Source organism: Colletes latitarsis, chromosome 14 (assembly GCF_051014445.1).
Source record: "Colletes latitarsis isolate SP2378_abdomen chromosome 14, iyColLati1, whole genome shotgun sequence".
NCBI lineage: Eukaryota > Metazoa > Arthropoda > Insecta > Hymenoptera > Colletidae > Colletes > Colletes latitarsis.
In genome coordinates, this window is record NC_135147.1 from 18,012,847 (window position 1) to 18,027,245 (window position 14,399).

Sequence of the window (14,399 nt, forward strand, 5' to 3'; positions counted from 1 at the left end):
TGTTATTTTATTTAACATTATGCGATTCATATTTGCTGAAAGCAATGCTTTCTATTTAAAAGCCATTTCAATAAACGAGAGAAAATAAAATTTCACATAGGTTTCGCGAAAGTGTAAGATAAATAATGAAGTAGGGTGAAATTTGTCAAGAAGGAAGTGATTTTATTTTCGAAATTTTTTCACAATTTTACAATAGTCTATAAAAAATACAACAACCTTGATCACTGCGTTGTCAGACTAATTCACGTTAGAATTAAAATAAAATCAACTAATACTGTCAACATTTCTTTTGGAAAATGTAGTACTTCATCTGATTGCTAGTTATAAGCAGTGCACGATTACAAAATATCGAGTTTATTGTTGTTAGTCATACAAAATGTGTTACTCCTTTGCTAGTCGTTTATTAGAGGACATCAATGCTATTATTATTTCACATCCCTTAACAAACATCAAAGAGTGCTCAATCTGGGAGGCAACTGAATAACTGAATTACTAACTTTAGGTTATGAGAAAAGGAACATTACGTTAGAAACAGAATGTTCTAGCGTCCTAAAGCATACGGAGATGTTGGGGCCGTCTGTAAATAGTACATGCCAGTGGCGTTGAGGGTTGGATCGACGGTGCCCATAGGTTCTTCAGGATCCGACGTGCAGAAGTCCTCAATGTAACTAAAAAAGTTGTTGCAAAGCGTTCCCCAGAAGCCTTTTTGACTATTAATAGCCTCCGCGAAATAAAGACACGAGCGATAATGGGAACAAGCGCCAAGCATATCAGGCGCACAGCCAGTTTGCACAGTGCCACCGTTGGGATAAAAATCGCTGTCACCGATTTCAGTTTCGAAACCCAGAAAACCTCCATTTGTATGGATTATCGTTACATACTGAGCATCGCTGGCAGAAATTCTACTTCCTGGCTTAGCAAACGCGAAATTTGGAAGAGCCGGATCCAAACCTGCAAGAAATTCTTGTTTTAAAACAGTCTTGGGTTAGACCATCGCGTGAAATCCTAATCCTAGCACAATTTTCTAGGACTACACGATATTTCTAAATTGGTATTCACATTAGTAAGATTTGTAGGTAATTATTAGACTACGTATCTTTATGCAAATTCATATTTTCATTAATGGAATTAATGAAATGAAAGCTTTGTAGAGGATTGTCTTAACCTCTAAATATATCAATTCGTATTTTATTTTTGCATATTAAATGCATTGTGTAGTTTTTCCAGAATTTTAATTTCCCATAAATGAATAAACATCCGCAGTCTGGTAATTATATACTTAAATGACAGTTAATCGTTTATAATGCCCAAAAATATTAAAATTTTTCTCATTGAAGCGCAGTGAAACTCCATATGTTGCTAGCCTTATATCAAATTAAGTTAAGAAAAGATGACAGGTTCATCGCAAAAATATCTCAATATAACCGAGAATTTATTTTCCAAATTACCCGGTTTTATGATTAATGTAATGCACGAACATCCTAAATGTAGTTCAAATTAATCTATAGAATTAATATTTATATGCAAAGTTATATGGTGGCAATACTCAAACCTAAATATAATGAAAGCCTTCTACAACTGAAAGAGGAAATCGTCTGAAATATTTCATACTTTGCTAGTGAATGCATTTACATATACAGTACTATGTATAAACATATTCTGATTCTATGTTCATAAATACGCCATAAATGGGCATCGGTAGCCTCTACTGGCGAATCTCAAATGTTTTTAACGAACTTCTCTATGAAGAATACTCCGGGCAGTTCATGACAATTTTTACACAATTTCTTTTTGAGCCTAAATACCGTGAATCATGGTCAATATGTCTGTGAGTACTTACCGACAATGTAGTTCACTGTGCTGTTTGCGTAATGACCCGCCAATCCGGCAACGTGACCACCCAAAGAATGACCAGCTATTGTCAACCGAGAGACATCCATTCCTTGTTTCTGGAGGAAATCGATCATAGAAGAGACATATTTGCCGACTGTTATTACTTGATGAGAGGCATACGAGTATCGCGTTTTCGATATTTTACTCCAGTCTATCATGATGACGTTGTAGTCTCCGTTTTGGAGGAAAGCTAGAAACGATTGGAAACATTGATTGGACAAGTGAAATGCCTTAAATCATTGTTGTCCATGGAATTTGTCACGTATGCAAATTGGAAAATTAACCTTAAGATACCAAGTGTTAAAAATCTTTAATATTAAATTGGTCCATTTGTTCGTGATATATTTCATTCATCTTCTTATATTTGTACTGCAATTCCATTATTTTCAAACAGTAAAGCACCATTTGATGTGAGCAATCCACCTTCTTAATTACTTGACCAGTTGAACGTCACGATTTTCCACATAGCAGAACTTTCAAATTTTTTTTATAGAACTGAGATAGTCAATGATATCGCCACGCATCATTTATAGCAAAAAATGTTTTTCTCGAATATTGGAAACAATTTCTTTCGTTTTCTGCGTGCACAATATTTCTTTCATCATAATTAAAAGCGTACTGTAAAATATGTCGGACATGTTTTCGTTCCCAATTATCTTCATTATTTGCACAACACGAATATTGATAATAACCCAAAAATAGAAAACAAAAGCTATCGAATGTTGTATTATACACAGCTAATAATCAAACGTTGCATTCGGTATGAACTGAGTATCACACGAACATATGGACCGAACCAAAAGTATAAAGATACGTACCATCCCTTATTTTGACAATGTGCGGGTTTTTATAAGAGTTTGTCCATCCATGTGTGATCATTTTCGTTGCTTTCATTATTGAGAAATTGCTTTTTTTTAATCCATCGACATCATTGAGATACAGAAGCTCAGGATTTTCCTTGGTCTTTGTTGTATATAGGTAAAAGAAGACACTTTGGTTCAAGTTATAGTTAGCACTTTCTGATAGATTCATATTGCTTGAATTAAGATTTAATGGAACAAGATTGTCGTTGTCATCAAACACTGCTAGAGGCCCGAAGGAACGTGGAAGACCTGTATACATCGTTACATGATAAATAGTATTTGTCACTAAAGTCATTTTTCAATTATAGTACACTATTCGTCATTCCATTTCTGCGTAGCAAATGTCGGGGAATTAAACTGTACGGGAGAACGGGAAGAAGATTTGAGAGAACAGAATTATCCTTGTAGCATATTTTTGTATCTTTATCACGATCAAAAATAAAAACCCAGGTGTAATACTTTCAAATTGATGAGCAACGTCAGTATACTTATTATTATGAAAATTTAGAAAAACTGGGTAAAGAAGACTAAAATAAGTATTGTGCTTACCGCTGACACTGCATACGAGCAACAAACTAGTTAAGATGTACGCCTTCATGTTTCCTGATTGAATTGAATGATTGATATCTGTTTGATGTTGCTATATAAAGCCGTAGTCTAATTAGGTGTATCAGTATACTTGTTTGAACAAAATGATAAAATTTGCAAACAGATGTTGAGTGACGTCATTTTGCAGATTTTCGATATATGCAAATGTAGATCTGGATTAACGTACTTTTATATGTGGTTTCGAATTTCTAAATTTACCTCTTATGTGTTCCTCTACGTCTGAAGTCTGTAATCTTAAATTCTTGTACATTATTTTTAGTAATCTTATATTTATTTTAATTTGTTCCAGATTTCTTTACATTCGTTTATCATCGGTGCAGCTATTGTGAGTATTCAAACATACCTAGCTTGTAATCTATTGTAGTAAGTAATCGACATGTGTTTTTCCGTTTTTCCTTTTTCTTGTAACTAGAGAAACTAAAGAAACAGTAACCTTTCCTCTTCGTAATTAATTACACTTAATAGGACTATTCCTACTCTCTTCTAATTTGTCAGGAAGAATATGAACTCTTGAAATCAAGAGAAACCAGAGTAGTACATTGAATCCATCAAATTGATGTAAACGATTTCAAATCGTGTTCCGTTAGATTCAATATCCACTATTAAATTATTGAAAGGAAACGAAATAATATAGATATCGGTGATAGCATACAACTTAATGTGTATATTATAAGACATATTAGTTGAAAGATATTTTTCTAAATCGGTGATTAGTTAAATGGTACAATGGAGAAGTTGCAATCCTAGAATTAGTAAATGTATTGAGTTCGAGTTTTAATTGAATTTGGGGAACCGTTTCCTTTGCTAATTAGTAACAAAGAAAATGAAGCTAAGGGCAACATAGAGCTTAAATCTATTAACTGACTTAGGAGTAGAACGTCTTTTGAGCCTGTAAGTGTGGTCTGTGATTTGTAATAGATTAGTAACTAAACTACTTTTGTGTAGGCTAAGTTGACGAATTGCAATGATGATGATTCCTGAAGACTTTCGATTGACAATATATTGCCGAAAATTGTAGATCGATGTTAAAGAAATTTCTAGAATATTTCTAAAGAAATGTTGAGGATGAACTAGCTCAATTTGCAAATGATAGCAATCGCTGCTATTGGTATTTCCTAGTTAGAATCGGCAGTGATCTCACTGATAACACTAGGATCCAGAAAGGGGATGTGGTGCTTCGGATGATGGAGGCTGTCCAGCTAATCCGCTTCAAATCTGGATTGTATATTTAAGTTTGAGGCCTTGTTGATCACCCGATAATGCCCGCGACGATGTCTTTCGGTTTAATCAATCTTTCATCCGTTTCTCGTACAATAAAAATCAAAATTTTAATTCGAGAGAAAATATATCAGAATAATATATAAATATAGGATGTTCGGCCAATCTGGGAAAAATTTTAATGGGAGATTCTAGAGGCCAAAATAAGACGAAAATGAAGAATGTCAATTGTTGATTGAGGCTTCGTTAAAAAGTTATCAAAAAATTGAATTGAAAAATTTCGAGTAGGTGTGCAATTTTCCGGCGAAAAAAAAAAAATTTCAAATCGTTGTAAAAAAATCATTTTCAGTTACAGAGGTCAATTACAATCATTTTTGGTCATTAGATATACCCCCGAAATCCTACTCAGTTTCGAGAAAAAAATTCCTTACCGGAAATATAATTTCTGGCCAAAAATGTTAGCCCGAAATTTCATGCAAATCTTTAAAACATCATAACTTCTGAACGGATTGGACGATTTTAATGTTTAAAAAAGCAAATTACGCATATTTTGATGGAGAATATGTACAAATCGCAAAAATATCCGAAAAGTTGGTCCTTGACCCCGCAAAATGAGAAAAACCCCATAAAAATGGTCCAATTTTCAAACAGCCATAACTCTTACAATAGTGAATATATTTCAATGAAACTTTTTTCTCAAGTAGAGCTCATGGGCACATACAAAAAAGTATTAGACAACTTTTCTGTAGGGCGTCAAGCAAAATTATTAAAAATGAAAAACGAATTTTTAAGAAAAATCGACAGGGGTAGGTGCTTAAATTTTTCGACGAAAAAAAAAATTTTTAATTAATTCTAAAAAAATTATTTTCGGTTCCGGGGGTCACTTGCAATCATTTTTGGTGAATAGACATAACCCCGAAATCCTACTCAGTTTCGAGAAAAAAATTCCTTACCGGAAATATAATTTCTGGCCAAAAATGTTAGCCCGAAATTTCATGCAAATCTTTAAAACATCATAACTTCTGAACGGATTGGACGATTTTAATGTTTAAAAAAGCAAATTACGCATATTTTGATGGAGAATATGTACAAATCGCAAAAATATCCGAAAAGTTGGTCCTTGACCCCGCAAAATGAGAAAAACCCCATAAAAATGGTCCAATTTTCAAACAGCCATAACTCTTACAATAGTGAATATATTTCAATGAAACTTTTTTCTCAAGTAGAGCTCATGGGCACATACAAAAAAGTATTAGACAACTTTTCTGTAGGGCGTCAAGCAAAATTATTAAAAATGAAAAACGGATTTTTAAGAAAAATCGACAGGGGGTAAGCTGCTGAAATTTTTCGTAAAAAAAAAAATTTTCAAATCGTTCTAAAAAAATTATTTTCGGTTGAGGGTGTCAATTGCAATCATTTTTGGTGAATAGACACCCTCAGAAACCCTACGCACTTTCGAGAAAAAAATTCAAATAGGTGAACAAATTTTTCGACAAAATTAAAAAATTTCAAACCGTTTCGGAAAAATTATTTTTGGTTGCGGCGGTCAATTGCAATTATTTTTTGTAAATACATATATCCTCAAAATCCTACGTACTTTCAAGAAAAAAATTCTTTACCGAAAATATAATTTATGGCCAGAAATGTTTATATAACTTTTTAACGGAGCCTCAATCAACAAATTAGTATCCTTGATTTTCGTTGTATTTTGACCTCTAAAATCTTCCATTAAAATTTTTCCCAGATGCTGATTTTATTCGACATCTATTATTATTCGAATAAAATATTTAATTTCTCTGCCCACGTCCTACATATTGGAATACATATGTTATTTATTAATCGACCTTCGATACTTTCTTGTGCTTTGCTGGCGTCATTTGGTGCCAGCTACTGCCATTATTCGCAAACAGAGACGTGTTAAGAAAGTAAACATCGTTTCGCAATATCGAAACGCAAATACCTTCTAAACGCATGATTTTTCAGCATTACTTGCCTTACTACTTTTTTGTATATAAAATTGAGTTAAATTGAGTTATATTGAAAAATATATAATGGAAACATCTACTTACGGAAACAAACCTCCTTATTATCTCAACGCGTTCACCTACAAGAAATATAATTAGGTTGAAATCATATAGATTTGAACGATAGGAGAACGAAATCTGTAATATAACAGAATCAATTTTTCCGCAGTTCATTAAAATTAAAAGATTTAATTACACATATTGCAATTTAATTAAAATTGTGAAATAGAGATTTTGAAGCAGAAACAATATTTATTTTTGGACATCAGATGCAATTCGGCTTGTAAACCATACAAAATTGTTTATTGTAATTCCATTCGATCGTTTTTACGAAGAACTATTAAGAACTGTAAACACTCTGCTGGCGAGTGCGGGAAGTATCGCCATATCTTACTCAGTTTATATTAGGCACTCGAAAGTAGTTGAAGATACGGTCAATAATATCTCTCTATAACTGAGAATTCCTTTTGAGATATATTTTAATTAAACTTATAGAATCAGTGTTAAAATATAAAGTCATATAATACTCAAGACTAAATACAATGAAAACCTTGTATATGTGGAAAGTGGAAATCGTATGAAATTTTCTATACTTTTCTAGCGAATGTATTTACATATAGAGTACTATGTTCACAAATATGGCATAAATGATAGCTCCTACTGACTAACCTCGAATTTTTGAATTTTCAATTAACTTTTGTACGAAGAACTCTCGTGCAGTTCATGACAATTTTTATTACAATTTCTTCTTGAATCTCGTATGTAAATACTCTGTTCAGAATTGTATATAGACGTAAACGTCGTGCAAATTATGATGAATATGCTTGAGTGGACTTACCGACAATGAATTTCACTTTGCTTTTCGCGTAATGGCCCGCCAATCCGGCGATGTGAGCACCCAGAGAATGACCGGCTATTGTCAACCGAGATACATCCATTCCTTGTTTCTCGAGGAAATCGATCATGGAAGAGACATATTTGGCGATCGGTATTATTTGTTTAGCAGCATAAGGGTATATCGTCTTCGATAGTTTACTCCAGTCTGTCATGATAACGTTGTAGTCTCCGTTTTGAAGGAAAGCTAGAAACGATTGTGCACACTGATTAAACAAGTGGCACATCCCGAATGCTTGTTGCTTATGGAAGTTGCTTTTAAATTATTCTTTTGTCGCAATTGAATAATTAACTGTAAGATGCATAATGTCAGAGGTCTTGAGTATTATGTTGGTATATTTCATACATGTTCTTAAGTTTGTACACTGATTTCATTGAGAGCAATCCACCTCTTTGACTACTTCATCAGTTGATCGTCATGATTTTCTACACAGTTAAATGTCCAAACGTTATTTATACAACTGAGATAATTGACAAAATTTCGTCTCATTATTTATGCAAAATTATTTTTTTTGGAATTGTGAAAACCATTTCTGTTCTATTGTATCAGCATCATACAGTAAAATATGTTCGATATGCCACAAACCGGAATTATTTTTATCATTGGCACAACTTCATTAAAGCTCAAAAATAGAAAACAAAAGCTATTGAGTGATGTATCAACGGGTGAGTTCAAGAGAAGATTTTTGAACATCTGAACCGAACGCTTAGAAATTTACTGATTTTCAGCGGAGACGTCTCGGCTTAAGTGGCAAATTATAAAAGCGGTCCTATTGTTGCGTTGTTTGACTCCACCTGTTGAAACCGATAGCAAGGGTCTAGCTCGGAACAGCAGGCCCAAAAAGTAAAAAACATGGAAAGTATTGTCCATCACGGTCCAAGTTTTCCGCATCGAGGATGGAGTCGTTAATAATTTGGATGGTTAATACTTTCCATGTTTCTTACTCTTCGGGCCTGCTGTTCCGAGCGTAGACCCTTGTATGTATTAGAATGTGTTGGATGAATTTGATACAAGGCAATATCATAAAAGAAAGCATAAAGACCTCTACTGTTGTCTTTACAATCTATATTAGCGAACTGAATACGTGCTTGGCATACAAAAATTGAATTAACATTTGAAAAAGTTATGACAGTGTATATAATTTCGTTGACAACAATTACTCAATCAACTAATTTATTCCACGTGTTTCGCTAATAATATCGACTTTTCATGTTGTAAAGCCATTTGGCTAGTGTCCTTGAGGCAAAGGGGCTTTAAAAACATTTTGTCACTGGCTATGTGCAACGTATTGACACATCATCAGTATCATCGGCAGTACGGTACGTGCAATGCAACACAAATAAAGACACTTTTTAAGCAACTCTGGTTTGGCAATTGAACTTTGGCAGTACACCACGTGCAAGCTTTCCAAAGGCATGAAGATCTTACAATCACCACAAGCCTCATCACCATGTGTTACATTCGTGGGATTCAAGAACAGACTGAAACATATATTTTTGAGAGTTGGAATGCAAAAATTGAATTGACTTAGTGATACAGCATTACGCTTTATGTACTTTATCTAAGGCATATGGATCCTACATATAACATGATGATAGTAAAAGACACTAGAGATATACACGTTTTGGTAATTAGACTACAAAGCTTTTATCTAATTTACATTCACCATCATTTCACTAAATGACAGTGAGATAAGTAACAAAATACCTTGAAATATGCCAAGAAGAAAGTAATTTCATTTTTGAGATTCTTTTGACAATATTATATAACACTTAGTCTTTAAATTAAATTGAAATAGCCAACTTATGTTACATTTAGACCACGCAATAATCACAAAAAATACATCATTTTTAACCAGCAAAATGGAAGAAAGTCGTGCGTTTCTTTCTCTTGGTGAATCACGTATTGCGACGCAACAGTGTCTGTTTCTACCAAGACAGAAATTCCTATCTTTAAGTTTTAAAAAGGACAGCGCTATGCTCTCGATCGTTAATGATTTGCAAGTCTTATAGCAAATGGGGACGTTCTAGCCGTTTCCAAATAGTAGACGCCGGTAGCGTGTATGTTCGGTTCGATTCCACCCATGAGAACTCTGACCTCCAACTCGCAGTTGTTTGCTTTGAATATATTATGGTCGTTGCAACGTACTCCCCAAAAACCTGAGACGCTGTTGATGGACTCTGCAAAGTAATAGACGGCACGAGAGTGTGAACACGCGCCCAGGACATCGAGGGCGCACCCGATCTGCGTGCTTCCGCCGTTTGGATAAAAGTCGATGTCACCGATCGGAGCCTTGTACCCGAGAAGACCAGCGTTCGTGTGGATAATCACTACGTGTTTTCCGTCGCCGCGGGAAATCCTTGTGCCCGGTTCGGCAGTCCAGAAGTTTGGAAGAGCTGGATCCAAACCTGTAAAAGTCCTGCTGCAATTATCCAGAACTACTCGAAACGCTCAACATTTTTACTGCCAAGTCACCCATATATGGACGGAAGGATTTACTACTGCGGAACTAGAAGAATTAATTGTGAATTTGGAACGTTAGAAGAACGAAATTTGAAGAGGATTCGTGAATTTTAGCGAGGATGCTCGTGAAAAATTAAATAGGTATACGCATTGAAAAGTGTTCGAGGTGAATATAACGAAAGTCTCGGGCCTCTCAGCTCTGAATTTCTGATAGTTTGACGATAAATGTATTTAAGTATGAAGCTCTATACGTAAATGCATCCTGATTTTGCCCACGTTCGCGAATACAGGATGACATTGTGCATCTAGAATTCTCGAACGAAGAACACTCGAGTAAAATTGGTATTAAACACTCAGAATTGGATACGAACGTAAACGACAAACATATCAAGATTAGTATGGCGGAGTGGACTTACCGACTATGTATTTCGGTTGACTTTTTGCATTCAGGGCTGACAATCCGGCGATGTGACCGCCCAAAGAGTGGCCGACTATTGTCAACTGGGATACATCCATTCCTTGCGTTTCGAGGAAATTGATCATGGAAGAAATATATTTGGCAACCTCCAAGACTCGATTACTGGCCCAAATGTATGGCGTCTTTGCTATTGTGCTCCAATCCACCGCGATGACATTGTAGTCGCCGTGTTGCAGGAAAGCTGGAAAGATTAGGAACGCTGATTAAACAAACGAGAATCTTCATGGAACTTGTCGTGAACAAGAAAATGGTAATTCAGAATATAAAATTACTTAATACTTTATCGACCGGTAGCCTATTAATACGTTGACTGCCAGACCAAACCTCTCAAATTGTCCAGGAAAACGAAACTTTGTTGTTAGACAACTGAACACTAGCATACCCATCATTTGTTCTTGAACTTATTTTTACAGACCCGTTAAAATTCAAGACTTCTATCTGGATTTATTTTCTTTAACATCTAATCTTGAGAATTAATTGCGAAAAATCATGTCATCCATATATAGGTGACGTAGCAGTCAATGTGTTTATCGGTCATGAAAATAAAAAATTTTACTAGATTTAATTACCCTATAACAAAACAATACAGTGAGCATTTTCACAAACGATTTAACGTTTCTACAGTTCTAACAAGAAGCATAGATTCTAGCCAAGGGTTAAGAATTACCAGTAAATAAAGTGATAATAAGAAAAGAAGAACTTAAATAGTAGCGAAGTACTGTGTGTTCGCGAAAAGTTAGCTAGCGAAAGGAATGTGGATCTGATTGGTGCCTAGATCCCCACTCCAGTTTACGTATTGTTGCTATTAGCTGAAATGACGAGTGGGGAAGATGGGCGGAACAAGTGAAGTAGTCCCCTGTCCCCTGTACCCTCCTGCTAGTCAACTTCTCACAGACGCACAGGACATACCATCTCGAACCAAGGTGACAGATTTGGCCAAGTGAGAGTTCATCCACCCATGCGTGACAATTTTTGTTGGTTTCCACGCCGCGAAATGACTTCTTTTCAATACATTGACTTGGTTGACGTACAAAGGCTCAGGATTATTCTGCGTTGATCTTGTGTACAAGTAAAATAGTACAACGTCCTCCCAGTTCTTGTTACGTCGGCTTTCGATTTCTGTATAATCTGTGCTCAAGTTTAACCTGACGATATTTCCGTCGTCGTCAAACACTGATAGGGGTGCGTCCAGGTCCATATTCAATGTTGCGTCCTGGCCAGCATCTGTGATATTTTGGATATCCTTGACAGCAGATACGATGTTTTCTATCTTATCTGGCAACGTAAAGCCTGCAAATTGTATCTTCATGTCACTGACCTGGTTTTAGAATTTTTTAATTTCAAAGATAATGCTGCGTCTTGAAAGTGTTAAGTGTTTAGGAACACAGAGAAAGAAGTTGGACGTAGTGAATTGTTGTGCAAGTAAAACACTGAATAATAGCTGATATTGAGGTTCGGTTTGATAATTTTTGTTGCAGCATTCTTTTTTTAACAGGATATTATAGTGAAAGCTAAGTTGTAATGCTTCGTAAAAGGATGTTCGAAAATATGATAACTTTGACCACCTTGAATATCTTCGTTATTTTTATAAATATGAACAGACATTCTGTACAAAAGTTACATGAAATAAGTTTATAGAGATTTTTAAATTACCTCTTTTTTTTAAACGGTACGCTATATTTTGTTATTTTCAATACAATAACGAATGTATAGACGAGTCCAACGTTTTATAATATAAAATCATTCCATTTAAATAAATGAATAAAATACAACTATTATCTTTTCTGGTTTGATTGTATGGCATGCTGCAATGGTTCTTCACTTCATATATGCCACTTTATGCAGTCCTAATGACATGGGAAGCGTTGTTTGTATTATTCTATAACGATATAGTTGAAATCGTCTAAATATTTGCTGATGTATTAAAAATAAAAAAAAATAGTGCTGCTATCTTATGACGTGCTCAATTCTATACAACTTTTGTACATAAAATTGTTTCATATTTCTAAAAATAAGTAATACTCGAAGTGACGATTATTGGATTATTTTGTGACAGATTATGTAAAACAAATATTATATTTACCGCTAACGCTGCAAATGAGCAGGAAACAACTCAGGGCGAACAACCTCATTTTTGATTCGTCTATGCTGGAGTTACCCATTTTAAGTTTCTTGATGTCCCTAGATCGAACTAAATTGATCGTTACATTAGTTGTAATAAAAAGACAAAGTGTAACTATTGTTTTGAAATTGCGCATAGACGTTGCATGATACGGAAATGGAACATCTTCCAGATGTATCTAAATGGTTTGCTTGGATAATTATGAATAACAATGAATAATCATTTACAAATACGTCGAGACCACTTTTAATTCTTTTAAACGGAAGGTTCAATTTTTTCACCATTTCGAAGTTGGCGTAAAAAAGTGTTAAAGTAGGCATGGAATATGGTTAATATTTACTAAGAAAGACACTTAGAACTATTGAAAAAAGTTTTGACGACCATCGAAAATTTCAGTTAAACAGAGTAACAATCCTCTGCAGTCATTGTTTTAATTTCGCGAATGCAAAGTACTCTATTCCCAACTAAGGATGAAAATCCGCCTGTGTTGGAGGAACATTCAATCAACGCGACTACAATGCCAGTCAAGGTCGAATAAATTTTATTCGCGAATAACGAATACTTCCTTTTAACGAAAGCTTTGAATTGAATTTACGATTAAAATGTAAATGGAAATTACTAATCTTGCGAATCATTATTTATTATTCATGAATACAATTTGCCCAACTCCGTCACGAGTTTTTTGAGCAATTAAACTCTTCTTTATGCACTTACTGATTAATTAAATATTTACGTTATCTCGAACGTGCAGTCAATAATAAATGCATTAATTGCAATTTTCTACTACTAATCGTTGCAACTAATACGAGTTAATTTATAACACCAATTTACTAACTAGAAAGTCACTCTCGTTAAATCCACGAATTCCCGTGTAATTTCGGCGCAGGTAGGCTCAAACTGCGAAAATATATTTTCTGTGATGGTTTTCCGGACTTTTGAAGTAACTATTTTATTAAAAATCGCGATCGTTACCGTCGCGATGTCAAGATCGAATTAGAATCGATACTGTACCGAGTGACAATGCCAAGCGAGCGCCTTCGAGTCAAGGATATAACTGCACCAACAATATTTATATCTCGTCAACATGTCAAGTATCGAATACGAGCTACAAATTTACTTCAATTAACCCTAATCCTGCTTATTTTACTGACGTAGACTACCACGTTGGGTTTTCCAGGTCACGTGAATTGTTCTTTGCTGTTATTAGTAATAAAACACGTTTTACCGTGTACATTATTAAACGCATTCATTAAATGCAAATAATGTAAACTTGAGTGTTTACGATTTTTTTTTTACATATTCTTTATTTGTAAAAAATTCTAACAATGTTTTTAATAAATCATAGGGGAAATTAAAAGTTAAAGGAATATTTCACCCTCTCTAATAAAGAAAAAAATTAAATGTAATCTCATTCTCTGTATACGTAAATGAAAAACGTTACAATTATTACCTTGAATTGAGATATGTCTGAATCGGTTAATTGAAAAGAATAATATTTACCTGTAGAGTCCAAGGGTAGATTCAGATGGTCGTTGATTACAATCACCCAAAACTATATTATTTATTTTACATTAAATTCTATAACTTTTTTTTTTAATATGCATTTGTATACCATATTAAAACATATTTTTATATATTTTGTATTAATCCTTATTTTTTTTTGTATACTTTAATTCGATTTTTATTGCAAACATTACAATATAACATATTAATATCGTCCTTTACAGTAAATACTACAGGAACTGATTCAAAAGACATTAAGGTACAATATCATATGTTATGATAAGTAATTAACATGCAAACTTTATCGATAAAAATATCGGAGGAAAACGAA

At 34.2% G+C, this 14,399-nt stretch overlaps 2 protein-coding genes and 1 long non-coding RNA gene across 8 annotated transcripts in view; 1 reads left to right on the forward strand and 2 right to left on the reverse strand.

Annotated features, from left to right (window-relative positions):
• Positions 1-201: 201 nt before the first annotated feature.
• On the reverse strand, positions 202-4,913 carry LOC143350138 (pancreatic triacylglycerol lipase-like). Of its 2 annotated transcripts, none has more exons than XM_076782002.1 (4): positions 3,564-4,913; positions 2,712-3,005; positions 1,841-2,083; positions 202-951 (listed from the first exon to the last, which is right to left on the reverse strand). In XM_076782002.1, exons 1-4 carry the CDS (start codon positions 3,613-3,615, stop codon positions 542-544), a joined length of 999 nt encoding a protein of 332 aa, XP_076638117.1. In that variant the 5' UTR covers positions 3,616-4,913; the 3' UTR covers positions 202-541. The 2 variants fall into 2 exon arrangements, with proteins under 2 accessions (XP_076638117.1, XP_076638118.1); XM_076782003.1 differs by having other exon boundaries at positions 3,306-4,911.
• The window catches only part of LOC143350146 (uncharacterized), a 175,281-nt gene continuing 164,547 nt past the window's right edge, over positions 3,666-14,399 (forward strand). The window contains exon 1 of the long non-coding RNA XR_013081063.1: positions 3,666-3,690. This is a non-coding gene — a long non-coding RNA (uncharacterized LOC143350146). The remainder of the gene's footprint in view (positions 3,691-14,399) is intronic.
• LOC143350009 (phospholipase A1-like) lies at positions 9,219-13,606 on the reverse strand. 5 transcript variants are annotated; one of them, XM_076781747.1, is made up of 5 exons: positions 13,401-13,606; positions 12,527-12,634; positions 11,353-11,733; positions 10,382-10,624; positions 9,219-9,910 (listed from the first exon to the last, which is right to left on the reverse strand). In XM_076781747.1, the coding sequence occupies exons 2-5, from the start codon at positions 12,603-12,605 to the stop codon at positions 9,492-9,494; spliced, it is 1,122 nt and encodes a 373-aa protein (XP_076637862.1). In that variant the 5' UTR covers positions 12,606-12,634; positions 13,401-13,606; the 3' UTR covers positions 9,219-9,491. The 5 variants fall into 5 exon arrangements, with proteins under 5 accessions (XP_076637862.1, XP_076637863.1, XP_076637861.1 ...); XM_076781748.1 differs by having other exon boundaries at positions 12,527-12,624; positions 13,280-13,606; XM_076781746.1 differs by having other exon boundaries at positions 13,280-13,606.